General features: G+C 40.2%; 1 protein-coding gene across 2 annotated transcripts in view; it reads left to right on the top strand.

Moving 5' to 3' along the window:
- The window catches only part of pde8b (phosphodiesterase 8B), a 348,478-nt gene that overhangs the window by 299,991 nt on the left and 21,655 nt on the right, over positions 1–26,832 (top strand). For both annotated transcript variants that reach the window (XM_039758399.1, XM_039758400.1), the window contains exons 14-21: positions 3,971–4,135; positions 8,021–8,066; positions 10,537–10,672; positions 14,714–14,912; positions 17,114–17,331; positions 19,298–19,436; positions 22,731–22,898; positions 26,673–26,802. In XM_039758399.1, coding sequence (XP_039614333.1) covers positions 3,971–4,135; positions 8,021–8,066; positions 10,537–10,672; positions 14,714–14,912; positions 17,114–17,331; positions 19,298–19,436; positions 22,731–22,898; positions 26,673–26,802 — 1,201 coding nt within the window. The remainder of the gene's footprint in view (positions 1–3,970; positions 4,136–8,020; positions 8,067–10,536; positions 10,673–14,713; positions 14,913–17,113; positions 17,332–19,297; positions 19,437–22,730; positions 22,899–26,672; positions 26,803–26,832) is intronic.

Below are 26,832 nucleotides of genomic sequence, written 5' to 3'. Positions count from 1 at the left end.
GTGCCGCCCCAAAGGTAACTGGGACTGAATATTTGGAATGGATGTGTTGCATGGCTCAGTTTGCATTGAAATATACAAACCACCCAAACATTGATGGCTCAGTCCCTGAATTAGGGCTAACTTGACTTTAATAAAGAATTACCTTTAATTAAACATGCAGAGCAACTTGCCTCATACCACCGTAAGAAAAGACATTAGATTAGATAAACTTCATTAATGCCAAGGAGAAATTTGCACTTTGACTTCTCTCATTCGTTGTGGCATTAGGCGAGGTGTCAGACCTGATCAAGACCCACTGCAGTCCATGGCAGTGTTACAATAGTGGCTTTCTATGTCACTCTTTAGAGAGCCCCGTGCCTGCAGGTTTTTGTTCCAACAGATTTCACAGTCTGTTGCATTTTTCTTTTTAATTGATGTCGTTGTTTGGTTATCTAGTCTACACATATTTCTTAGAAATTAATAAATGTGTGTATTCCTTCTCAATGCTTTTCATGCTGAGTGTTTCTTTTTTATGGCACGTTGGCGCAGTGGTAGCGCTGCTGCCTCTCAGTTAGGAGACCCGGGTCCTCCCTGTGTTGAGTTTGCATGTTCTCTCTGTGTCTGCGTGTCCAAAGACATGCAGGTTAGGTGCATTGGCGATTCTAAATTGTCCCCAGTGTGTGCTTGGTGTGTGTGTGTGTGTGTGTGCAACCTGCCCGGGGTTTGTTTCCTGCCTTGCGCCATGTGTTGGTTAGGATTGGCACCAGCAGACCCCTCTGACCCTGTAGTTAGGATATAGTGGGTTGGATGATGAATGGATGTTTCTTTTTTTTAACCTTTTTCTGTGGAGTGCTAGTGAATAGTAATGAGCTTTTCCATACACAGGGGGCAGACATCATTGCTTGCTAGAGGGGAACAATTAATTTCATGGCCAGTTTCATTTTCCAGCTTATTAAGAAACATTTCTTAAAATGAACTGACAAGTCAATATGGCACTACTGTACCATAATTCCTCTCCTTTAGCATTCAGTGTTGTCTGCATTTGGGTACAGTTATAGTAAAAAGTCAAGTGCAATGACACCGTTTATTGGTTAACTAAAGAGATTACAATATGCAAGCTTTCGAGGCGACTCAGCCCCGTTCTTCAGGTGAGATGTACTGTAATGCATCCATCGATTACGTCACGGTGTCATTGTGCTTGACTTCTCATTGCATCCATAATGGCTAACACGGTACAACACCCTAGTACTATGGCACAGTTATAAAAAAGAGTAAATGTAAAAGTGTAAAGTTTTGGGAAAAAAAGAATTTCACAGAATAATAGCATAATAAAGGGAAGCTCATTAAACAATGAGATCAATTAAAAGTAAGAATGATGCACTGAGTGAGAGAAAGAGATGCTCAGAACCACTGATCAAGAAAATTAATATAAGGAGTTACAAATGAGAAGGTAAGCATACTTGCCACCATTTAATAGATCACTGTTTAATATGAAGTGCTGTACGTACTCTGAAAGTTTGTGCAAGTTCATGCAGTGTTTCAGGATCCTAATTTTGTGGCATCTCTCACACTGACAGAGACAAAATATCATTCCCAAGTTTGGAGGTCATGGAGGTGAAGGTGCGGCAATTTTAAGAATGCCTGCTTCTGATGGCCAGTGTGTTACCATTAATACACTCCTCAGTATAATAAAAGGGGTGAAGTCATCCCCAGCTTTATGTTTATAGGATTTTAAACTCAACTATAAATGAAATTGAAAGCCAGTAGTAAGAAAAGTGTTATATAAATGTAGGAAATATTATTATTATTATTATTATAATTGTAGAGGGTTGAAGTGAAGTGTTCTGAATGAACTTTTGGGTAGTAATTAAACAATCTGAACAAATTTGCTCTCTAAGAATAAATAAACTGTTTCTATATATTTAGTAGAAGTCCTGTACACTTGGCTGTATTTCTAATCTGTGGACTGACACTGTTAGGTGGCGCCATTGAGGGATGTATCTGGCAGGAGGCTTCTGCGTCCTTGGAGTTCAGTTCCTTTGACTTGTAGTCCATTTATCCCCAGCCCAGCAGATAAACAAACACAATACTAGAAATTGAACTCGTTTTACTGCTGATAGTCAATAAGCACAACTGAGAAGAGCATAAAAAACCTGAAGAATGCTGTAGTCTTATTCAGCAGGTTTACAAAATAAGCACAGAGTTGAACAATTCCCAGGTGAAGTGCTTATTTTCATTCTTTAGGCTGTTGGTAGGCTTACAATGTTTTTATAATATTTACTAGGGGGTTTTCCCCCTGCTCGCTTCGCTTGCCAACCCCTCCGGCCTGCACTATGCGCCAGCCACTTTGCGCCTCTGCCGCTCGCGTTGTGAAGAGGGGGGCTGAACGCACCCCGCGGTCGACCCTCCGAAAGCCCCTCTTAAATGGTGATACGATGGTAAACAAATGTTTTTTTTTTGCCTCCTCTTTGCTCGATCAGCTGCTGGATTGCTGCTGCTGCTGCTGTGCTTCGAACATTTAAAAGCCTGTACAGCAGCTGTTCTACTCTTTGTCTTTTATTTCCGGCCCCGGGTGTAGTTAAATCTCTTGGCACTCGCGGGACGTGAGTTCTTGATATTTTAGTTTATAATTTAAAAATGGAATAAGAATCTGAAAATCTAACAACTTCACATTAAAGTTCGATACATTCTGAAAAGAATGATACCAAACATATATATGTGGGTTTTAAAATAAGCCCAGTTTAAAGCGTGACATAAAATCGTTGCACTTTTAGGCTTAGGATTTTATATAGAGAGAGTAGATTTTAAAGCATTTTTGTCCCCTAGTCAAAAAAGTCAGGAAAGATAATCATTTTAATACTGCTAAGCATCTCCAGATTCTCTTCTCCTTCTCAGTTGTTGCCAGAAACATCCAGCGCGCCCCATCCTGTTAGAATTTTGTGTATTTTTCTGTGTGCGTGCCATATTGTTCATTGTTAATATTCTTCATTTTACATCAATAGTATTTTTGTTTTGAAATGTGGGGATGAAAGTGTCTGCTTTCTCACTAGTGTAAAATTTAATAAAGCGATATGTACAGAATTATCCCTGGGAGCTCCACTTTCTTTTTTTTTTTACTAGGGTAGGTCTTATGAAAAACTTAAACATATATTTTCATAGCTGACATTTTTCTTATATAGTTTGATACTCTTGTTCTTCGCAGACTGTTTAACTTGCACATTTTCTGTGTTTCTTATTCTAATAGAAGTTATTTTATACTAGTGAAACACGCAGAGCACTAGTACTAAAATAAAAGGCATTACTACTGGCGACTCCTTTTATTTCCGTATTTAGACATCACCACTCTTCTTTTTCTTTCCGCTACATCACTTGGTCCATATTTAATAACCTTTGATGTTCAATGAGCAATAAGCAGAATCTCTCCACTTGATTATGAATTCTGAACACTTATGCACTGTTCCCTGGGGGATCATCAGATGGGCTGGTGGGGGCTCTTTTTTATTTAAAATAAACTTCTCTACCCAAGTGGACAGCTGGTTGCCACAACCTAAAATTCTTTGAATTTCCAGAACATATCAGGCTCTATTCAGGATTTCTCCTTGCTTGTCTATGTGCTTCAGTGTTCTGTCTGCGTATTCTTCCTTGTTCTCCCTGTTTCTTCCTATTACGGTGTTGCTCCTCTCATAATCAGCTTGTGTGATTTGCTTGATGCTCAGCAGATGTTACTCCTGTTCTTTCTCTTTCGGCCATGTCACTGGGTCTGCCGTAATAAACACACAAACACAGATCACTCTGCTGAGGAAGTTGCTGTTCTTCTTGTTACTCCCATGAGAACCACTTAGCCTGGTGCTGATCTCTGAAGATGGCACCTCATCACTTAATGCAGCTCACGTGAGGAAGTCATGGGTACCGAGGGGCCATAGTGTGTAGTGACATCAAAATATCCAACCAGTGTGAAATGTCCAATTTCTCACTCTGTTTGTTTCTATAGGTCATCAACATTATTAATGCAGCCCAGGAGAACAGTCCTGTTACCGTAGCAGAAGCCTTGGACAGAGTTTTAGAAATCCTCAGGACAACAGAGCTATACTCACCTCAGCTGGGCACCAAAGATGACGACCCACACACCAGTGACCTTGTGGGAGGCTTGATGACAGTAAGTTATGGGAAGGATTGTTGTAAATTCATTTTGTTTTTGGAATTAAAATGTGAATATTAAAAGAATTTTGCAATACAACACGTAAACCTCCTTAGATCATCTCATAAGGAAATGGAAGTAATTTGTAGTTACATCAAACAGGCAGTGCTCTGTAAGTAATTATTAAGCCATGACTAAAACTGTGGCCTAATAAACCCAGCACCATGGGTTCAAATCCTGTACCTGGTCGTTGTCTGCACACCCCACCACACCACGACCCTCAGTTCTGGTGGGTTTTCCTCCCATATCTCCATTTCTTGCATGTGTCGACCTTGTGATGGATAGGAGCCCCCTTCACTGCTGGCACTTGTGTTGCACCCGATGCCCTCAGCATGGGCTCCAATCCTGTTTGACCCTTCTTTAACTTGAGTAGGTTTGAAGGTGCTGTGTTTTGGTACGACAAGAAACATACACATTTACAGGGAGAATATGAAAATCCAGACAGACAATGTGTTGTTAGGTTATTTGGCCACTTGAAGTTCCACTCTTACACACACTTCTGGGGCCTGCAATGGGCTGGCATCCTGTCCAAGGCTGGTCGCTGCTTGGTGCTGCCAGGCTGTGCCCTGTAAGCCCCTGATTAGGTTAAGTAGGTCTCAAAATGTTACGTTATGACAGGGAACATACAATGTCTATAAAATAAATCCACACCCAGGCTTTTCCACATTCACATTGTAAGTTACTGTAACTAGTTAAGATTGTTTTTTGCTACTTAACAACACATTAAACTATAAGTTTATTACTATAGACATTATTATCATTTTAAATACAGTTATTTATTTATTACAACGGTTAGGTTAGGTTAGGTTAGGTTAGGTGGACTTTATTATCCGAGAGGGAAGTCTGTTTGCAGAAGACATTGTTACTGAGATCCAATAAATAAACAAAGACACGACATTTGGCAACCGAAATGATTACATAAACACACACTCAACCTTAGCACAAGAAGAATAATTACTTTTAACAGTACACAAAGCAATAATACAGAATTTAACATTTAGCAGCATCCCTACAAGTAACAGAATTTAAAAATGCTTATAGCTCTAGGAATAAAAAAGTCCTTAAACCTGTTGTACTTCATGTTTGAATATCTAAATCTGCAACTTGATGGCAATATCTAGAATTTAAAGAAAAGAGGATGGCTGCTCTCTGACAGAATTCAGTTGGCTTTCTTTCTAATCTGTGTGTAAAATGTTTCAGTGATAAAGGCCTGCTGTGAGCCAATAATTTTATTTCTAGTATTTCTAATGTTGTTCAGATGGTTTATATTCTTATTGCTGAGGTTGCAAACCAACAGATAAAAGCAAATGTAGCAATTTATTCAATAAACGACTTATAAAAAGTGTCATTATGGTGGTGTCCACTTTAAAATGGTTTAGTTTCCTAAGAAAGAAAAGTCGTAATGTTGTCGCCCCTTTTTGGAAATTTGTGCTATTTTAAGATCAAAGTTTAGTTTGTTATCAATGATTCTTCCCAGATATTTGTACTGCTCTAGCATCTCCACTGTCTCCTTTTTAACTAAAGTTAGGACAGTGGATGGTGGGGAGCACCTGAAATGTACAATCGTATCTTTTGTCTTCAAAATACAGTAATCCCTCGCTATATCGCGCTTCGACTTTCGCGGCTTCACTCCATCGCGGCTTCACTCCATCGCAGATTTTAAATGTAAGCATATCTAAATATATATCACGGATTTTTCGCTGGTTTGCGGATTTCTGTGGACAATTGGTCTTTTAATTTAAAGTACATGCTTCCTCAGTTTGTTTGCCCAGTTGATTTTATACAAGGGACGCTATTGGCGGATGGCTTAGAAGCTACCCAATCAGAGCATGTATTACGTATTAACTAAAACTCCTCAATGATATGCTTCCCGCGCGGTGCTTGATTGTTTGTTTGTCTCTGTCTCTCTCACCCTCTCTGACATTCTCTGTGCCTGACGGAGGGGCTGTTTGCACAGAGGATACGGACGCTCCTCTACAAAATGCCGCTTTATCGCGGTGCTTCGGCATACTTAAAAGCACGTATTGATTTTTTGATTGGTTGCTTTTCTTATCTCGCGTTCTCTCTCTTTGACATTCTCTGCTCCTGACGGCGCTCCTTTGAAGATAAGATATGTTTGCATTCTTTTAATTGTGAGAATGAACTGTTATCTCTGTCTTGTCATGGAGCACAGTTTAAATGTTTGACTAAAGGGTGTTATTTCATGTCTAGAGAGCTCTAATAATGTTAACAGTGTGGGAGAGTTTATAAGGGCTTAAAATATATAAAAATAACCATACAAACATATGGTTTCTACTTCGCGGATTTTCACCTATCGCTGGGATTCTGGAACGCAACCCCTGCGATCGAGGAGGGATTACTGTATTCCAAAGTAAACAGCAGTGATCACACCATCGTACAAACCCAGCAACAGTAGGTCCATGGCTGTCTTCCTTATCTTATAAGTCTCCCAATGACACAGTTGTCTGTTCAGGATGTGTCTATCTTTGTGTAAACCGCTGCACTCATATGTATGTAAGATAAACAAAAGAGGAGAGAGGCGGCCACCTTGCGGAGTACCCACAGATGCACTTAGGCTATCAGAGAAACAGCCATTAACACTCAGTCTTTGTGGTCTGTTTGTTAGAATAAAGTACAGAATCCACACCACCAAACAAACAGAATTGATCCATCAGTTTCTCAACTAAAATGTGGAGCTGGATTGTGTTATAAGCTGACGAAAAGTCCATAAACAGCAATCTTGCATGGTTTTGATCCTTCCAAGTGCTCATACAGTAAATTCAAAAGTGTTGCTGTGGCGTCCTCCACACCCCTCTTTGCTCTGTATGCAGGTTGGTGAGGGTCCAGATGAGCCTCAGTTTTGTTAAGTAGTTGTCTCTTAATTAACTTCACAAAGGATTTCATGATATGAGAAGTTAATGCCAATGTTCTAAAGTCACCTAATGCTTTGAGGTGTGCAGTTTTTGCCAATGAAATAACAGTTGCTTGTTTCCATAAGCTGGGCACTTGCTGTAAATCCAAAGACATTTCAAATATGGAGTGGAATGCTGGAGAGAGCTCTTCTGCACAGTAGTGAAGCAAATTGCCACTTATAACTCTGGACCCAAGTGTTTTTTGATTTTTGTTTGTTTTAGGACCTTTCTGACATCATTCTGGTCAAAGAAGGGCTGACTCCTGGCTCCCGTCCTCAGTCTGTTGTTTTGCTGACTTACTTCTGAAGCAAAACCCTGCGTTTCAGGGGTCCCGTGTTTCAGTACTGCGGTGTCTTACTGTTCGGAGGTTCAGGTCCTATATGGAATTCCTACACTCGCTCCTCCTCTCCGTCTGTGTGGGTTTTTTGAAAGTGTTAAGTGAGCTGACAAAATCTTAATTGAAATCATTTGAGTAAGTGTGGCATGTCCATGAATGTGCCCAGTAATAGACTGGCACCATGTCCAGGGTTACTTCCTGCCTACTGCTGCTACAACAGGTACTGGCCTCCCATGACTATGAATTGGTTAAGTGGGTTAGAGTGTGGATGAATAGATAGATAATCAGTGGGGCAGTGTGCCAGTGACAGTGCCAGTGGCATTACAATAGTGGATGAAGAGTTGAACCTGCTATTGATTAGTTTTTAGTTGCTGGCTTCTTGTGTAGCTACAAACAAACCATTACACCATTGTCTGTGCTCCATTTGTGTCAACATCACAGCTGTCTTCCTGAGTGAGGTTTACCATTAAAGGTGTTATGTACAATAAAGTTAAACTGATGGCTTGAATAGGAGCATACGGTATGGGAAGGAAAAGAAAGCAGATTCTACAGCAGCCTGTTCAGGTCCTTCTTCTGATTTTATGTATGTTTCAGGATGGCTTACGGAGACTTTCAGGAAATGAATACGTCTTCTCAAAAAGTAAGTACACGTGTTTTCATTTTTTGCTCTTCAAGAGTCTGCAATTTTAACACTCGCTTGGGTGTCACTTTAGAATAGGGGGCTACCAAGATGCATCTCTTAGTAAGTCACTGCTGTGTAACAAGACCTTAACCAAAGGCCTTCTTGTGTTAGGTTACAACTAATGACTAACAGATGCACAAATGAAAACCCTTAAAGGTGTTGATCTAAAGTGTTAAGAATTTAAGTTTTTGATGCTAGCCACAATAGTCAGTCCCTTTGTTGGCCTGGAAAATTCACTATTTTGATCAAACCATCAAATCTGTTTCTGTCAGGCTTACGGTGTAACACAGCAGCCACGTCTTGGCAGTGGTTATTTCAGGCTTAAATAAAGGGGGGCTGTCCACTTCCTCTTATTCCTAATTTATCCAAGTAGCTTATCCAGTTATTCTTTAAATAGCTGTAGTGTGCCAGCTTGACAGACATAACTAATATCCATCACTCTCTAACAGTAAGTGCTTTCTGACGTGTGCTGATTAACTTGGTCGCACCTGCCATGATTTTTCTCCATGAAATTTGAGTGTATTTTGATTTCAGTGGATTCTTGTGAGATGCCTGGAGTTGATACTTCTAAGAATTTTGAACATCAGGTTCAGTTCCCCACACAGTTGAAACTTCCCTGGTAGTTTCTAGTGCCGCCATGTCTTAATTGTAGGCCTTGCACCCAGAACTGCACACATTTCTGTACATTTGTGTTATACAGCTTGAGAAGAACCCTTTTTTATTATTTTTTGTACGTTAGAAAATGTTTAAGAAGAATAGTCCAACAAAGCTCACTCATACTGTCCATCGAATTTCTCCTACTGCCTACCACACTACTTGGTAATCTGTTCCATGTGCCTATGGCGCTCTGCATGAAGAAAAACGCTGAGATGTTTGTGTGAAATTTACCCTTAACAAGTGTCTCCCTGTGTCATTGTGTTCTTGTTGAGCAAAGTAACCGTCTAGATTAATCATGTCACCTCATAATGGCCGTTTGCTTTTACCTGACAAGGTTCAAATCCTTAAATCCTCCTCATTAGTTGCTCTTCTCTGGTCTTTTTCTAGCTCTGTGATGTTCTTTTTGTAGCCTGGAAACCAAAGCTGCCCCCTGTACTCCAGATGAGGCCTCACCAGTGTGTTATGAAGCCTGAGCAGAACCTCCTGTGACTTGTACTCCACACATCAGGGCGCTATATAACCTGACATTCTGTTAGCCTTCTGAATTACTTTTGAACAACACTGTCTGGCGGTTGATAGTCCACTACGACTCCTAAATCCTTCTCATAAGGTGAACTTTCAACTCTCAGACCTGCCATTGTGTATTCAAACCTAACATTTGACTTCCTATGTTTCATACTTTACATTTACTTACATTCAGCTTCATCTGCCACAGATCTACCCAAGCCTGTATGCAGTCCAGGTCCTTCTGTAATGATATAACGGATTCCAAATTATCTGCTACTCCACCTAGTTTGGCATCTTCTGCAAACTTAACCAGCTTGTTCTTTATATTCCTATCCAAATCATTGATATATATTATAAATAGCACCAGCCCGAGCACTGACCCCTGCTGGACACCATCGGCCAATTCTGATGAGGTTCCTCACACCATCACCCTCATCTTCCCGTGTCTGAGCTAATTCTGCCCCCATCTACACAGAACACCGTGAACTCCCACTTTTTTATTTTGATGCCCAATCTCTACGTGGGACCTTATCAAATACTTTCTGAAAATGAAGATATCATATGCACCTCCCTGATTATACGTTTTTATTGCTTAGTCATAGAATTTGAGCATAGTAATAAAACATGACCTCCGCCTTCTGAACCCATGTCGACCGTTCACTAACACTCCTGTTCTAAGATGTTCATAGCAAAGGAACCAGCAGTTCTTCATCTAACGTGTTTCCATTTACACCTTTGTGTGTTTATTCGTCGTGAACTGTCTGGATTAATAAAAGATTTGGAAGAAAAATTAGGAGATAATAGTGAAGGACTGAGAATTACTCATCCGCTTCAGTCTACAAATCATTAGGATACCCTCTTGGAAAGGAAAAATCTACAACTTGGCAGAATGAAAACACCAACCAAGCCATAAAATGAAATAAGTTCTGTTATTGGCAAGGATTGGCTTCTAGTTAAGCAATCAGGTTTTAACAAAAAGCTTCAGCCACTGCAGCCCTCCAGGACCAACTTTGTGTACCCCTGCTCTAGAGCATGAAATGTTTTAAAAATGCTGTACAAAATGTTCAGAGCAGTTTAGAAATGATAGCATTGATCCACAGACATAGATAAGAAAGATGTGCATCTTGCATGTTGAGGTGTGTTAGCCTGACTGAATACCCAGAACAGTATGAAACCAAGACCAGGACTCCTGTCTTCTAAATCTCTGGTCCTCTGAAAGAAGAATTCATCGATTAACATTAACACCTCGTCTCTTTGTCTCCAGACATGACTGACAGTCACAGCCAGATGGTGGTGCCCATCACTCTTAATGATATCCCCCCTCAAATTGCACAACTGTTGGATATGGAAGAAGAGTGGGACTTCAACATCTTTGAATTAGAGACAGCCACTCATAAAAGGTGAGTTGTCTTGTACTTACCAAGGTTAAAGCTTCATGTGGTCCGCTTTAAATGTGAACAGAGCTTCTCTACCTGTAATTGAAATTCAATAATTGTGATGCAGTGACTGTAATTAATTGTTCATTTCTAGTAATGCTGTGTAAAGTTAAGACTTCTTTGTCAATCTTTCAGTTTATACTCACACACTTTCTAAATACAGATGAGATGCCCATACAGACTCTTAAAAATGCTGCTTCTTTTATGGTTCTTTACTGGGTTGTGTGGTTCCTTGTAGCATCATTGCTTGACCAAACACCATTTCATTGTTGGAAGGGTTCTTTGCATATGAAGTTGGGTCTTTGTGCTTTGAATAACTTCCTAGTAATATAGTAATAAAAATGAAATCTTTAATTTACGTTAGGCTACCTAGCAGGACAATAACAGATTAAGAAAACCTGGACTAGGCCTGAGTAACTGTAAGTATGCAGCAAGAGTCCTTTTAAACCAGGAACACATTAGTGTTTCTGCTGCTACAGCGTGATGGCCTTTTACAGATAATAATTCTTTGCATTTATATAGCGCTTTTCTCACTACTCAAAGCAATTGTAGGTTAAGGGCCCAACAGAGCAGAGTCCCCTTTGGCATTTATGGGATTCGAACCAGCAACCTTCCGATTGCCAGTCCAGATCTCTAGCCTCAGAGCCACCACTCCAGCAGATTTAAATAAGTAAAGGCTCTTTCTGAAACCTTCACATGGATGGGTCTTTTGGGATCCAGAAATGGTTCCCCTATGACATCGCTCTGAAGAACCGCTCTAGCACCTTTATTTTTAAGAATGTACTGTACATACAGTAACACGGGCTAAGTCCTGGTTTTCTTAACCTGCCTACCATACATTCAAGATTTCACATTATTTTTAAAAGGGTACAGTTCATACAGTACTTTAAGTATACTGATGTTCATTGTCTAGTTTAATATAAGGAACTGTGTTAGTTTTTTTTTAAAGAAACCAACTTTTAGGCATCAGGTGCTGTATGTCAGCTAAAATGTGCTTGATACAGTAAATTCAGTCTAAACATTATATGTGCATTTTTAGAGACAGACGTTTTAAAAGAAAGCAGTGCTTGTATCACCATGTTGTAGCTTTACTGTCGACGATGTACAAATGTGAACACACACCAAAACATGTCTGACCTGAGAGAATGCAATTTAGCATCACATACAGCATTAAGACACGCCAAGAATAATATTCCACGTTCAAACCTGCTTAGTCCACTACATTGTTGCTGAGACCTGGAATTTATCCTGGCAGCATCTTGAATGAGGCAGGAACCAACTTAGGACCGGGTGGCAGTCTTCTGCATGGTATACTCAAGCATGCACTCATGCTTATTCACACTGGGGCAATTTAAAGTTGTCGGCGTACATCTTTTAGATGAGGGAGATAAAGTACCTTGAGAAAGTCAGACAGATATTGGGAGAATAACAGAGACAGGATTTGAGCTGAGGACTCTGGAGCTGTAAATCTGGGGTGCTGACCTTTGCATCAGTGGACCATCAAGTAAATTTATGTTCATGGTTTTGCACTATAAACACAATGAAAATGTCATTTCATATGCCATGTCATCCACAGATACCGTGTCCTTTGTATAAGTAAAGGCTAAGTAAGCCCCCTGCTGTTACAGCTCTGATATGCTGTATCGCCCCTGCTGCTTCTTACAGTAAAATTGAAGCCATACACATTCCATGCAGATTACATACTAGTTAGTTACTTACAGTAAATATTTGTTACATTTGAAATTATTCAATTCAGATGTACTGTTTTTATGGACGGCACATATTAGTAGAGGACTTTGAGTGGCGCTTCCCTGCCCTCCCTGCACTCATCAGCTTCTTTTCATACCCTACACATGCAGGCTGAGCTGTTGTCACACTACACAACTTTTTCAACATTTTACAGTCACAGACTTCATTTACATAATATCACATAATCTCCGGTTAAAGGCAGTCGTAACACACACCTTTACTGCCGGCCACAGTGGCGGACCAACATTTTTCAAGTTTGAACTGTTACGGGGGGCCCATTGCAACCAGCAATAAGGTCTGGATGACCACTGTTGTCTTCTTCAGTGGGGTTGCTCCACGACAGATCACCATACACGTCTTTCAAATTTAAACACTACATCTTCAATTTTCATGAAAATTGATGTGTTATTGAATTACAGTATTTTTTTTGAAAAACCCCTCTCATATAGATAGATAGATAGGAAAGGCACTATATGATAGATAGATAGATAGATAGATAGATAGATAGATAGATAGATAGATAGATAGATAGATAGATAGATAGACAGATAGATAGATAGATAGATAGATAGATAGATAGATAGATAGATAGATAGATAGATATGAATGGCACTATATGATAGATAGATAGATAGATAGATATGAAAGGCACTATATAATAGATAGATAGATAGATAGATAGATAGATAGATAGATAGATAGATAGATAGATAGATAGATGCTGTGCAAGTTAAAAAATGCAAAGTGGAGAGTGCGAGGCGGGTATAATAGACAATAATTTTGTATAATGTTAATGTTTACCCCCCTGGGTGACATGGAAGAGTCGCATGAGGAACGATCTCCTCAGTCTGTCAGTGGAGCAGGATGGTGACAGCAGTCTGTCGCTGAAGCTGCTCCTCTGTCTGGAGATGATCCTGTTCAGTAGATGCAGTGGATTCTCCATGACTGACAGGAGTCTGCTCAGCGCCCGTTGCTCTGCTGCGGATGTCAAACTGTCCAGCTTTGTGCCTACAATAGGGCCAGTTTGTCCAGGCGTGAGGCGTCCCTCTTCTTTATGCTGCCTCCCCAGCACACCACCGCATAGAAGAAGGCGCTCGCCACAATCATCTGATAGAACATCTGCAGCATCTTATTGCAGATGTTGAAGGACGCCAGCCTTCTCAGGAAGTATAGTCGGCTCTGTCCTTTCTTACACAGAGCATTAGTATTGGCAGTCCAGTCCAATTTGTCATCCAGCTGCACTCCCAGGTACTTATAGGTCTGTACCTTCTGCACACAGTCACCTCTGATGATCACGGGGTCCATGAGGGGCCTGGGCCTCCTGAAATGCACCACCAGCTCCTTGGTTTTGCTAATGTTCAGGTATAAGTGGTTTGAGTCGCACCATTTAATCATATAGTGGACCTCAAATAAGAAATGTGCACTAAAGTCACGTCTGGGGACGCCCCGGGATTAGGGGCCCTGAAGCTTAAGCTTCATTAGTATGAGCGTAGATCCGCCCCGGTCACACACAATTTCTCCCCTGATGAAGTGGTGGGCTTGTGTGCAACTGACAGATGACAACTAATGAGTGCTCACACGGAACTACATCACATACAATAGGGTCCTGTGAAAAGGAAGAACGTGGGCGTTCTGTGCCGCACTAAGAGAAGAGAGGCTTGTCTGCCTGATGTCTTGCATCCCTCATGCCAGGACAGAACCCAAAAAGGAAAATAAAAGAGCCGAGATTACAGCTGGACTCACCATAACTGAAACGCCTTCTTACAGACACCAGCGCCCTCAGGCTGCACATTATTGCCTATCAGAGTGCAGCAAATTGACGACACTTTGGAAATGTAAATCTGTATTGAAAAGTCTGCATGTGGTCGGTATAATTTGTCATCCTCTGTGATTCTGAGTCCTGTAATCTGATGTCCTCAAAGCAAAGAGACCCTGCAACTGCATTCGTTAAGTCTGTGTCGTGTAATGTGCCACTGCCTTTAGGTTAATTGATGATTAGAGACTGGCCAAGAGGAAGATTTGTGCAGTTTTTGTAGTTTCTACAGCACTGATAAATTACTTCACAAAGGCCAAACAGATAAGGTGTGGTTTTCCATTCGCTATTGTGCTTTGAAAAAATGCCCATTTGATTCCATTAAGCATATTTATTTTGTAATCAACAGTTTATTTTTTGAAATGACATAGTTTTATTCCTGATTAAAATTCTCCTAATAAAAGATGCCAAACATAAACTTCATTTTTGCATGTGATTCATAGGCCCCTCACTTACCTTGGACTGAAAATCTTTGCCCAGTTTCGAGTGTGTGAGTTTCTGAGCTGCTCTGAAGCTTCACTGAGGTCCTGGCTACAAGTGATTGAAGCTAATTACCATGCCTCCAACTCCTACCACAACTCGACACATGCTGCAGATGTCCTACACGCCACTGCCCACTTCCTTCGAAAGGAAAGAGTCAAGGTAGGTAGAGCCACATCATTTATCTTGTGTATCCATTTTCTAACCTGGTCAACTCGTTCAAGATTTTAGGGGAGCCAGGGGGCTCATACTAGGAGCATTAGGTCCAAGGCAGGAGCCAACTTTGGATGGGGCATCCATTCATTGCACACAAGCTTTCTCTTGCCAGAATAATTTTTATTCAACAGAAATACTGAATGAAAACTGGATATAGTGGCAAAAATATGCCAACTCCAAAGCCTGTGCCATGGCTGGGATTTGAACCCACATAGTGGAACTTTGGGACAGCCGTTTAAACAAGTGTGCCATCTTTCTTTACTTATATTATGTATGATATAATTACTGTACTGTAGTATTCTACCACAGGTTTCATCTTCTAGTCTTCAGTTTATGTAGATTAGATGCTGCTTTCTTCGATTTAGGTTCGATCAGGGGTGTCCAACTCTGGTCCTGGTGGGCTGCAGGTTTTCATTCTAACCATCTTCTTAATTAATGAGCCATTTTAGCTGCTGATTAATGTGTTTTGCTTTAGTTTTAATTGACGTGACTAAGACCCCTTAGTTTTCCTTAATGAACAAGCCAAACAATAATGAGACACAAAACAAGCCACCACATGACCAGCTAACCTGAAAATAAAGAATGGTGAAGGTCTTGGTCATGTTGGCCTGCTCAGGTCACCAAAACATCTTGACACTGTCTTAGAAAAGACAGAAAACCAACAGTCTGCTGTGGCAGAATAAGAGCAGAAACAAGTCCTGATATTCAATAACGGCTTTAATTAACAGCAAGAATCAGCTTCTCATTAAGAAACTGGTTGGAGTGAAATTGGCTGGAGTTTGACGTTCCAATTCAGCGGGTCATCTGTCGGTTCATTTCACATCTTATTTCTGCTTGGCTGCCATTTAATGAAGAAACAAATCAATTCCGAGGACTGAATCCTTAAAAACAGGGCTATTAAAATGAAGGGAAAAACAGTTAATTAACAGTGAAAACTGGACACTGATCAGGAAAAGGTTAGAATGAAAACCTGCAGCCACTGCGGCCTACCAGGCCCAGAGTTAGACACCCCTGAGTTAGAACCTGAACCACCTGTCCCCTGCTTTGGCAAGCAGGACCCAACAATTCCTGAGTGGATATCTGGGCTGCATATTGCAAAAGATTGCAAGGCTTGTTGAGACTTTGGTGAAGCAGCCTTCTAAATATCAACATTCATGAGCTAGGCAATCATGGCGGTGTCAAATGAACGCAACTATCGCAATGATGACATAATGGATGGTAGGTACACTGTATGTATGAGGGTGGGCACAATTTACATTATGCCTAATTGGATTAAAGGACCTGATCTTCACTGCGATAGTTCAGGTGGCATTTTACCACCTTTGTGCGACTGCCCTTTACTGACTGACAGTCATGCCCACTTTATTAGGTTATGCCCATTCATGTTCATTATTCATTATGCTAGTAGCTCATGCTGATGCTCACATAGCAGGAGAAGGCTACAAGAAGATAGCAAAGCGTTTTCAGGTAGCCGTTTCCTCAGTTTGTGATGTTATTAAGAAATGTCAGTTAACAGGAACAGTGGAGGTCAAGTTGAGGTCTGGAAGACCAAGAAAAGTTTCTAAAAGAGCTGCTCGTTGAACTGTTAGAAAGGCAGATAAGAACCCCTTTGACTGCAAAAGACCCTCGGGAAGATTTAGTAGACTCTGGAGTGGTGGTGCAGTGATACCAGAACAAATATGACCCTCATGGTCGAGTCAGCAGAAGAAAACCTTTCCTGTGTCCTGGCCACACAATTCAGCAGCAGAAGTCTGCAAATGAACATCTAAACAAGCCTGGTGAGTTTGGGAAGGAAGTCCTGTGGACTAGTGAAGTCAAAATAGAACTTTTTGACCAGAAGGTGCAAAGGTCTCCAACTATTAAGCATGGCGGTGGATCTGTCAGGCTTTGGGTTGTGATGCTGCCAGTGTCACAGGAAACATGTCACTGGGAGAGGCAAGAATAGATTCAAATAAATACCAGCAAACCTCCAAAACTCAGCTTGATGTTATTTTCGAGAAATGAGGTGGACAGGAATGGTGAGCTTTTTGGGTATAATGGCCTGCCGTTACAACTGTTCTAATGTCCGTGTAACTTTGCAGCCTCCCTGAATATAGTATATTTGATTTTAAACTGCATCCTTATCTGTCTTTTTCTGTTATTTCCAGGGCAGTCTAGATCAGCTTGATGAGGTGGCTGCTCTGATAGCGGCAACTGTACATGATGTCGACCACCCGGGGCGCACCAACTCCTTCTTGTGCAATGCAGGCAGTGAACTTGCCATCCTGTACAACGACACAGCGGTGCTGGAGAGTCACCATGCAGCCCTAGCCTTCCAACTCACAGGACGCGATAACAAATGCAACATCTTCAAGAATATGGAAAGGTCTGTAGTGCTCTATTTGAATGACTAGATGCAATCAACTTTTTGTTGCTCATTCAAAAGCAGTTAGTAACACTACAAAAATCACGTGCTGCCATGTAGCTCCACATGAACATGAAATACACCTTTAAGATAATGTTAGTTAAAGGCTAGTTAGTGTAGTGAAGCGACCAGTAAAGGATAGGTTATAGTTACTTGGTGCCACTTTAGATTAGGTGTGCCAAATACACTGTATATATCATGTAATTATCTGTATAATTACACAGTAACTAGGTGTTATTACCTTGTACTTACTGTGTAATACAGCATAATGCTATAATTAACTTATCAATTGTAATTGTTATTCCATAATTTATATACCTATGTACTTATCAAAATTGTGGAATAAAAATTACAATTGAGTGCTTATATTTTTATATATATATAAGTACTTTATATATATATAAGTACTTTTATATATATAGTACTTATATAATTATAAACATTTTCTGCACAGTTATACAGCACAAACCCTTTGTATTCTCTTAGATATTAGGTATGACTGTTTATATACAGTAAAACCTAAATATTATTTTAAAGATATCAAGCGTCTCCGATATCACATATGTTACAGCCGTTACGATAGACAGGCCACCAGTAATAAATACGTACAATGCAAGAAAAATTGTATACAGTAAACGTACATACATGTACTAAGTACTGTACATAGAAAATTAATTATGGTTACTCACCAACAATGACACGATGACTTGTCCGATGAGTTTAGTTTTACTGCACAACAAAGGAAAGCGTTACAGCCCTTCTAAAGGAGCCTCTTCAGGCGACTGTGTAGCACCGCCGTTGTTCTTCTTCTGGCAGTGTTCAATCCAAATCCCTAAAGCAGATTCCATCCAGACTACTGCCTTATTACATCCACTTACAACTTGTTTAGCACCCTGGTTAAAAGGACACTGCAGGCATAGATCTTATGTTCTTTTCTTCCTTTTTAAATAAAAAGAATCATGGACTCATTGATGGCGTCCTGCAGCGGTGTAGATGTTCCCTTTCTTCAATATATTCAAGACTTTTACCTTTTCAGCAATCGTTAACATCTTCCATTGGCGCTTGGGCACGGCCCCTGAAGCAGTAGCAGGAGCAGATGGTTTTGGAGCCATAATGAAGGGCTTGACTACGCACAAAGATAAACACAAAAGAGCACAAAAGTTAACTCTTTACACAGCGAAACATGTTGATGCTGAATGAGCGAGACGAAACTTCCTGGTTAACGCAGCGGAATTGAATTCGGCACTCCGTCGCTGAGCCAATCAGCACACAGGAACTTAACTGCGTGCTCTGATTGGGTAGCTTCTCAGCCATCCGCTAATAGCGTCCCTTGTATGAAATCAACTGGGCAAACCAACTGAGGAAGCAAATACCGGAAGTAAAAAGACACATTGTCCGCACAAACCCGCGAAGCAGTGAAAAATCCGCATTATATATTTAGATATGCTTACATATAAAATCCGTGATAGAGTGGAGCGGCGAAAGTTGAAGTGCGATATAGCGAGGGATTACTGTATATTAATCTGGATAAGAGGGCTTCTTTAGGGATGAAATTGTTAGAATGGCACTTGATTAGTAGAAGTTTATTAAATTCTTCTATTCTAAAGAGGTTTGGCTTTTCTTAAAACTGGTTTTAATATTATGAGTTAATATTCTAAAAATGAAGGTGAAACACTGTTCCAATGTGAAATGTGCTTTTAACCAAAGCAGTGAACATCTAGGGTTGTAAAATGATCCAAACATCACTTCTCCTGGTGCTCACCCTTTGGCATACCCTTTGGCACAGAATGTAAGGCAGCAAGGCTCCCACTTCACTGAAATGCACACTTGTTATACAAAGTAAATGTTATTATTTTTTAAATGATATGATTAAATGAAAAATGATGACAAGAAAATCTGTGTTTTCTTTGTTTCATCCAATGTGCAGGACTCAATTTAGAACATTACGGCAGTCAATTATCGACATGGTGCTGGCCACAGAGATGACCCGGCATTTTGAACATGTCAGCAAATTTGTAAACAGCATCAACAAGCCAATGGCGGCCATAGAAGAAACTAGCTCAAATGTAAGTATTTCAGATATTCTACAGACTAAAATGTGCAGTCACTTTTATTTTATGATTAATGGCATGCATATGTATAATTTTCTATTATTGCTGCAATCAGAAAATTAAATACTTTTTTTGTGCTTATTATCTGTCTTACGCTTATTTCACTTTGATTGCATTGTTAATGGGCCCATTTCTATTGAATTATTATTGTAGTGCACAGGTTCCCCCACTTTATAGCACCTTACGTGTACGGCCCTATCTGAACATGAACAGCTCGGCATAAGCAGACCACACCTGTGCCAATCACCACAGCAGGCGCCCGCTCACCACTGTGCTGCCGTTGAAGATGGCTCTTCTCAGCCACTGACCACTCACACACATTAGCTGCTCCTTAACTTGACCCAAATCAAAATGAATGAAACACAGTAAAGCTAATAGTAGAAAAAGTGTTTGAAAAGAGACGTATTGAAAGATAATTGTGTAAGGATACAGATGATGATGATGACGATGAGTCCCTGTGGGTCTGGGTGCATTGCTGCTTCAGTGGGCCCACAGGCATCTCCTCTGGCAGATGGTGACTATCTTCTCTCTTTGCAGTGTGCATCCCAAACTTAAAGGCCTCGCTCCACGTGGTATTAACAAAGATTAAATAAATGACTGATAATCTTAAACCCACTATCATGTTTACATGCGTAAGTGTGCTCTCTTCTGTGGTAAAGCTGGTGTTTTTAGACATTGCTAGCAGCACAAAGTTCAAGTCAATACCCAGAAGTCTGCACTGCAGTCAGTTTCATTGTCTTTTGTTGGTGCAGGTGACCTGATCGCTGACTGTTAGTTTTTATGGTAATCTGTCTGAGGGGTGAAATGTATAGTTCTGATTTGGATTATTTTAAATATTTGCAGTCTAAGTTCCCCTTTATTTTATATATTATTTAATTCGTAGTTTGGTATTGTGAGTTTAAACATTTATAAAAAGTGTCTTCATTATGTTTTCCATCACCATACAATCATTTTAAACAAGACTGTTTAAATTTGAGACCCCTGGTTAGTGTAGACCTCTTTATAGCAATGTTTCTTGTGTTGTGAATATCCAAAAGCTAAAAGCTGATCATAAAAAATACAGGCAGTCCCCGGGTTACGTACAAGATAGGTTTGTACTTAAGTTAAATTTGTATGTAAGTCGGAACAGGTACATTATTTTAATAAATGCTATTGTTGACCGACTGTAACCAAGTGCTCTGCCAATGACTGATGGAGTTTCACCCTTCTCTTACCTTTTTATTATTTCTACTTTATTTTCAGTGGTGATGTTTTTTCTCTTCTTTACTATATCACCAGCACTTGCATCAGATTTGTGTTTCAGAGACATTCTTGAAGGGTGAAGACAAAAGGTTAAGATGAGCTCTTCTGCACAGCACTGTACACGCTATCACAGCAGGAAGTCACCTGTCATCAACACGTCTGATGTACTGACGAGAGACAACTTCCTGCTATGTGCATAACAGTACAAGCAGATTTGCTATTGAGAATGAATGGGGGCGGCAAGGGGCGGTTCACCACCCACCCACCACACAGTCACCTCCACTTGAATACAGTATGCTGCCTGCAGCAACAGCCCACTGAGAGCGAACAGGGTATGTCCAAAGGCGGGTAGTGAATCGCCCACCACTGCACTCATTCAATAGGCAACCACCCAAGGCACACACTACAATGCTACCCCCCGCCGCCCCGTTCACCCTCAAAGGCCTCCGTTCAGTCACAACCGGGTCACTGCTTGCAGCATCACCAGTCACCCACCAAGAATGAGCGGGGCGGTCAGGAGCAGTGGCTGCAGCGGCATGCTGGGTGGGCAGTGAACGGCCCCATCAAGCCTCCGTCTTGCACACAAGCAGTAGCTGTGGCCCCGGCGACTATGGACCCCAGGTCACCGCTTGCCGCGCACCCAGCCACCCACTGAGAATAAATAGGATGCGGCTCCTACCACCCCATTCATCATCCGGAGCCGCTCGAGGGACACTACACTGCGCGAGCAGCGAAATCGCCCCCTCCAGCCACCGCTTGCAGTGTCCCTAGGCCGAAGATGACGAAGACGCAGTTACTAAGGAGCCTGCATCGCGTCCCCCTGACAGATGCAGAGCAGCTGCGGCCCTGTTTGTAAGTCGTATGTTGGATGTCCGTAACTTGGGGACTACCTGTATAAATATATCCAAAAGTCCGCTCAATAGTTCCTAAAACTGATACTTCCTTAACTAAATATTGTTCAAATTGCAACTTACAACATAAGGATACATTTCAAAAATGTATATTTTTACAGCTGGAACACTGGCAGAATAAGCGACTTCCTCAGGGTTACCCAGCGAGTCGCTGCTTGGTATTCAATCAAGATTTTGTTAGTTTAAAGTCTGCTGATACTGAATACCTAAAGCTGAAATGTCAGTAAGGGTGTTTAGATTTTTTGAACATCAGTCGTATATCTCATATGGTGACAGGCATGCAGACTTGTGCTTGGAAGGCTCGCCCCGTTTTACTTGGTGGAGATGTTTGTTATGCAGTATGACGTACACTGTAGTGGCTGCCAAGGAACTTTCATCTCTTTCAGATGGTAAATTTTGTAATGCTTGTAGTCGTGCCACTTTGGTACCATGATTAGTGCTGTGTAGTTTATTGTGTCTAAGGTAGGCTTTGGAGTGGAGGTCAGAGGCACGAAGAAGGATGGGGTTCTGTTCGATGGAGAAGAATGGATGTCGTTTTGAAAGAGGTAGGAGGAAGAATGGAGTTTTGCCACAGGATTGAGGGCTGTTTTAAAGGAGGACGGATGGATGTTTTGGCTGAGGTAGGAGCGAGGATCAAGTATTCCAAAAGTGAAAATTTAAAAGATCCATTTTTTCAAAGCTCTCACATGAAATGGTACTTATCGCCATTAAAACATTAAAAAAGTGACTGTTCCCCTTTAACATTTCTTAATTGGTGTCTCTTTCTTTTAGAACTGATTTTAAAATTCTTTCATTTGGTTTTTAAATGTTTGCATATAACTCAAGGATGTGATCCTCAGATATGGTCCCACCAGGCGGCTCAGATCTGCAGCCTCCCAGTTACTCCTAAGACCAGGCTAAAATATGGGATATATTGATCATTTTCAAAAACTATATAACTTTTTTATTGTGCTTGTATTGTTCTACAGCTATTTGATTACGTTTATTTGTAAAAAAAAAAAAAAATCTCAAATAAAGATTATTATTATTTTTGTTATTATTAAAACTTCCTAAGAGATTGCTAAGGCCTTTTTGCCTCCTCCGCTCTTTTACACAGAGTGAAAGCAGTGACTGCGATTGTCCGGCCAGCATAAAGAACTCCCCAGAGAATCGCCTCCTCATCAAGCGCATGCTGATCAAGTGTGCCGATGTCGCCAATCCATGCCGGCCACTGGAGCTCTGCATAGAGTGGGCCGGGAGGATTTCTGAAGAGTACTTCGCACAAGTGAGTTGTAAATAATGAAATTGATTCCATTTTTGAATACCTTTCCCTTTCTTCTTGCTATCTTTAGAAGACAAGGCCTCAACGACTAAAGAAGGTGGTGGGTTCCTTGAATCCAAGGAATTTCCCAGATCTAGATGGCTTGCCTTCTGAACTCCTTAACATTTAGAAACAGCACTCCCATACATGCAGATACTGGACTCTGCTCTCTGTTTCTCCAAAATGAAATCTTCAATGAATTTAGCCATGACTATGTGTCTGGTTGTTCTCGCTATCATCCTATTTTCTTGAATTTCAATGAAAAACCACTGGCAAGGTTTCTTGCATTCCATCTGTAGCTGGTTATTCATAAATGAATTGATCTAAATGAGACTGGTCTTATCTGTCCCTGCCAGGCAGCAGTCAGCATTCATCATCTCTTATGAATCTCAGATCTCCTCCGCCCTGTCACAATATTCTTGGGCCGTGACAGTAACTCTTAACAACTCAAAACATCTCTCTGCTCCTTTCAAATCCAAAAATATACCAGGTTTTTCCTTAAATATCACACTTAAACTCCTTGCTGTTGTTCTGTATGCAGATAATATTTTGTTCTTTCGAAGACAGGAGAAAGTCATTTTAAATGAGAGAACCAGGGGATGAACATGAGTCAAAATTTGTGCCAAGTTTGTTAATGAAAACCACAACAAAACACGGGAATCAAAGTCAGTAAAAAAACAAGTCAAAAAACAGGGGGTTGGGAATGAAAAGAACGTCCTTATTAGCGTTTCAAGGTTTATCTGTCAAGCTCAATTTGGGAGATGGCCCCTCGAGCCAACCTATAAACCCTTATCTTGACGAGGTGAGGGTCATGAATTCTATTGACATACTACCAGCAACTGGAGGATGCATCGTAACAATAGAATCGACAAAATGGTGATGTCTGAGAGAAAAGAAAAAATGGTGTTATGGTAATATGTAGATAACTTTTAAACTTTGTTATGGTGCAAGAAACACAGTATACAATCCTCAGATTCTGAATCTGTGTGTGTTAAAATCCTGTAATTGATATAAAATTAGTCAAACACTCTAATAAAACACTTGCATAAGTTGTTGAAAATCAGAGATCATAACACTTTCTTGGAAGCACTCCTCATATTCTTAGTTTGTTGTTTAACTCTTTCAAGGCTGGTGTCGACAACAGTCAACACATAAAGAACTGAAGGCTAACCCACCAACTAAACTTATGTTATATATTATACCGTTTTATCCACTAGATGGCAGTACAGACCATTAAATAAAGATGAAGCGCTATTCATTTTTATTACAGCATGGCGTCACATACCAGCAGCCAGTCTACGCGAAGGAAATCCTCTCCCAGAGATGTGTTTTGTATTGTCGATGACTTGGATTCTGCATTGTCAGATAAGGACTTTGAGCTGTCGGAAGAAAGTGACAGTGAGGGTGTTGCTGAAAAAACGTTTTGTTAGTTTTATGTTTTTCACAATCTGTAATAAAAAGGAGTTTGACTAAACAAAAAGCCTCCAAAGAGCTAAAGACCCTGTCTGGTCACAAAATTAACTGGTCAAAATCTGCTCTCCTGCCCCATCTGTCTGTTTCGCCACTGCACATTCCCGTCAAGTTCATTGAAATACTTTGGCATTGTCATCTCTCCCCTGTGTAGAACATTGTCTCTCTATTATGTAAAAAAAATCTTGAGACGAGACTTTTTTCAAGAGATTTTATCAAGTCCTGCAAGACGAGACTTTGGCCATGAGATTTTTTCAAGTTACGCCTTCCTCTCAGCCATATTCAAAAACGCTCACGGTCCTCTCACCTCTCATTCATGTGAATGCTTTTGTCAGACACAATTCCTGCACTCTCAGCTCTTATAAATTTTAACGTTTTCCTCACTTTAAGTTCCCAATTAAAGACGACGTATTATGTCCAAATCTTATTGAAGAATTTCATCCTGCATGGTTATCAACAGAAGAAATGAGTACACGGGCAATCCTAGCACTGAGAAACGATGAAGTGAAATGAATTAACGGCAAAAATGTAGATCGGTTACAAGTCAAATTGGTTAAATGCGTATCAATAGACTATGCTGAAACAGTTGATGGTGATCAGCCTTCAATATCTGAAGAATTTCTACAACCGTTAACACCATCCGGTCTTCCGCTGCATTAATTACTGTAGAAAGAAGGATGTACTCAAGAAAGGTAATGTAGTACATCTTCTGCGGATAACATTAGACAACAAAGAAGATCTTGATATGTCATTTGTATTACAATGTTAACAGTCTCCCGTTAGAATTGCTTTTGCAAAGACAATTAACACATCTCAGAGTCAAACGAAATTCAATCATGGGCAGTTATACATTGCGTTGTCATGATGAAAGTCCAAAACAGAATCAAATTTAAATGTGATATTGACGAAAATGTAATTAAAAATAGTTTTTACTGAAGTTTTACAGTAAAAGTGTAAGTTTAAAAAGTTCTTGCGTGTTAATTTAAAAGCCAAACAGAACAAAATCATATTACGCAATGAATAACTCTAACGCAACATGAAACATAATTTACTTTTAGAATATTACGTTTTATTATTTTTTAATATAGTTAATTACTCACTGTAATGTAAAATAGTTAGTTCTATTATGCATATGTAAGAATTCTCATGAAAATAACAATCTATTTAAACTGTACATCCGCATCCCCATACGCAAATGGCAGAACCGCAAAGAGGCTAGCGTGTAGCACAAGTCCAGGGGTTGGTGAGCGAAGCGAGCAGGGGGCAAAGCCCCTAGTAACATCTAACCCTAATCCTATTCTTAAGAGTGTCAAGGGATTTCTTTCTTCATTTATCAATTCATTCCAGATTGGCAATTATTAAAATTAATCATCCCACGATTTTTCGTGTTTGCAATGTCTGATTTATATTCATTTTCATGACTGGTAACTCTTGTTTTGAAAAAAAAAAATTTGATAAAGTATTCTCTTCTTGGCATGTAAAGTAATAATCAAGTTGTAAAAGGTTATTATTTGATATTTGTTATTTATAATAGTCTATCAAAAGTAAAGAGCATGTTGGAATTATGAAACAAAAGCCTGTCAGTACTGATATGTCTATTATCTCTACCTCTAAGCCTAACTAGTAACTCCAGCTATGATTTCATATCTGAACAAAAGTGGTATACATCTGCTTCAGGGCTTTCTTCACTGTAGAAAATTGACTGACAGTATATGGCAGTGTGTGGGGAGGAAACTCCCACTGCTGACATTCGCACACAACTTCAGTGTACATCTGGAGAAGCCAGCATGAGTGCCAGTAGTGTCAGCCATTGGGCAAAGCACTTTAAAGATGGGATACCAAACAATGCTGAGCAGCCCGGTGGTGGACTCATTGAAACTAAAACTGATGAGCTACTCAGAGATAATCAATGTGTAAAATGAACAGAAATGAATCTAACTAGGCAGCAGTGCCTCATTCTTTACACATAGTTTGAACCGAGTTTTACCTCAAGGACAATGGGGTCTAAAATACATCAATCAGCATGATGTAAAAAAAGGTATGTAGAGTTCATTGTAATAATTTACTATTCAAAATTTTTCTCAAATGAATGTGTCTTTACATTTGGCACAAATGTCACATTATACAGAACAAAAAATAACATCCTGTACATTTAAACAAATAAACAACTAAAAGCGAATTCCCATGTTAAGGCAAACCTACGCCTTTTCTGTGATGTATGGTTGACTTCTGTCTGAAAATCAGAAACCTGCAATGTTCCTTTTTTAGACTGATGAAGAGAAGAGACAAGGCCTTCCAGTTGTGATGCCAGTGTTTGATCGAAACACCTGCAGTGTTCCTAAATCTCAAATTTCCTTTATTGATTACTTCATTACTGATATGTTTGATGCGTGGGATGGTAAGTTTTTGTTCATTTTCAGCATATTTT

Source organism: Polypterus senegalus, chromosome 7 (assembly GCF_016835505.1).
Source record: "Polypterus senegalus isolate Bchr_013 chromosome 7, ASM1683550v1, whole genome shotgun sequence".
NCBI lineage: Eukaryota > Metazoa > Chordata > Cladistia > Polypteriformes > Polypteridae > Polypterus > Polypterus senegalus.
This window is presented reverse-complemented; position numbering and strand designations above follow the sequence as displayed.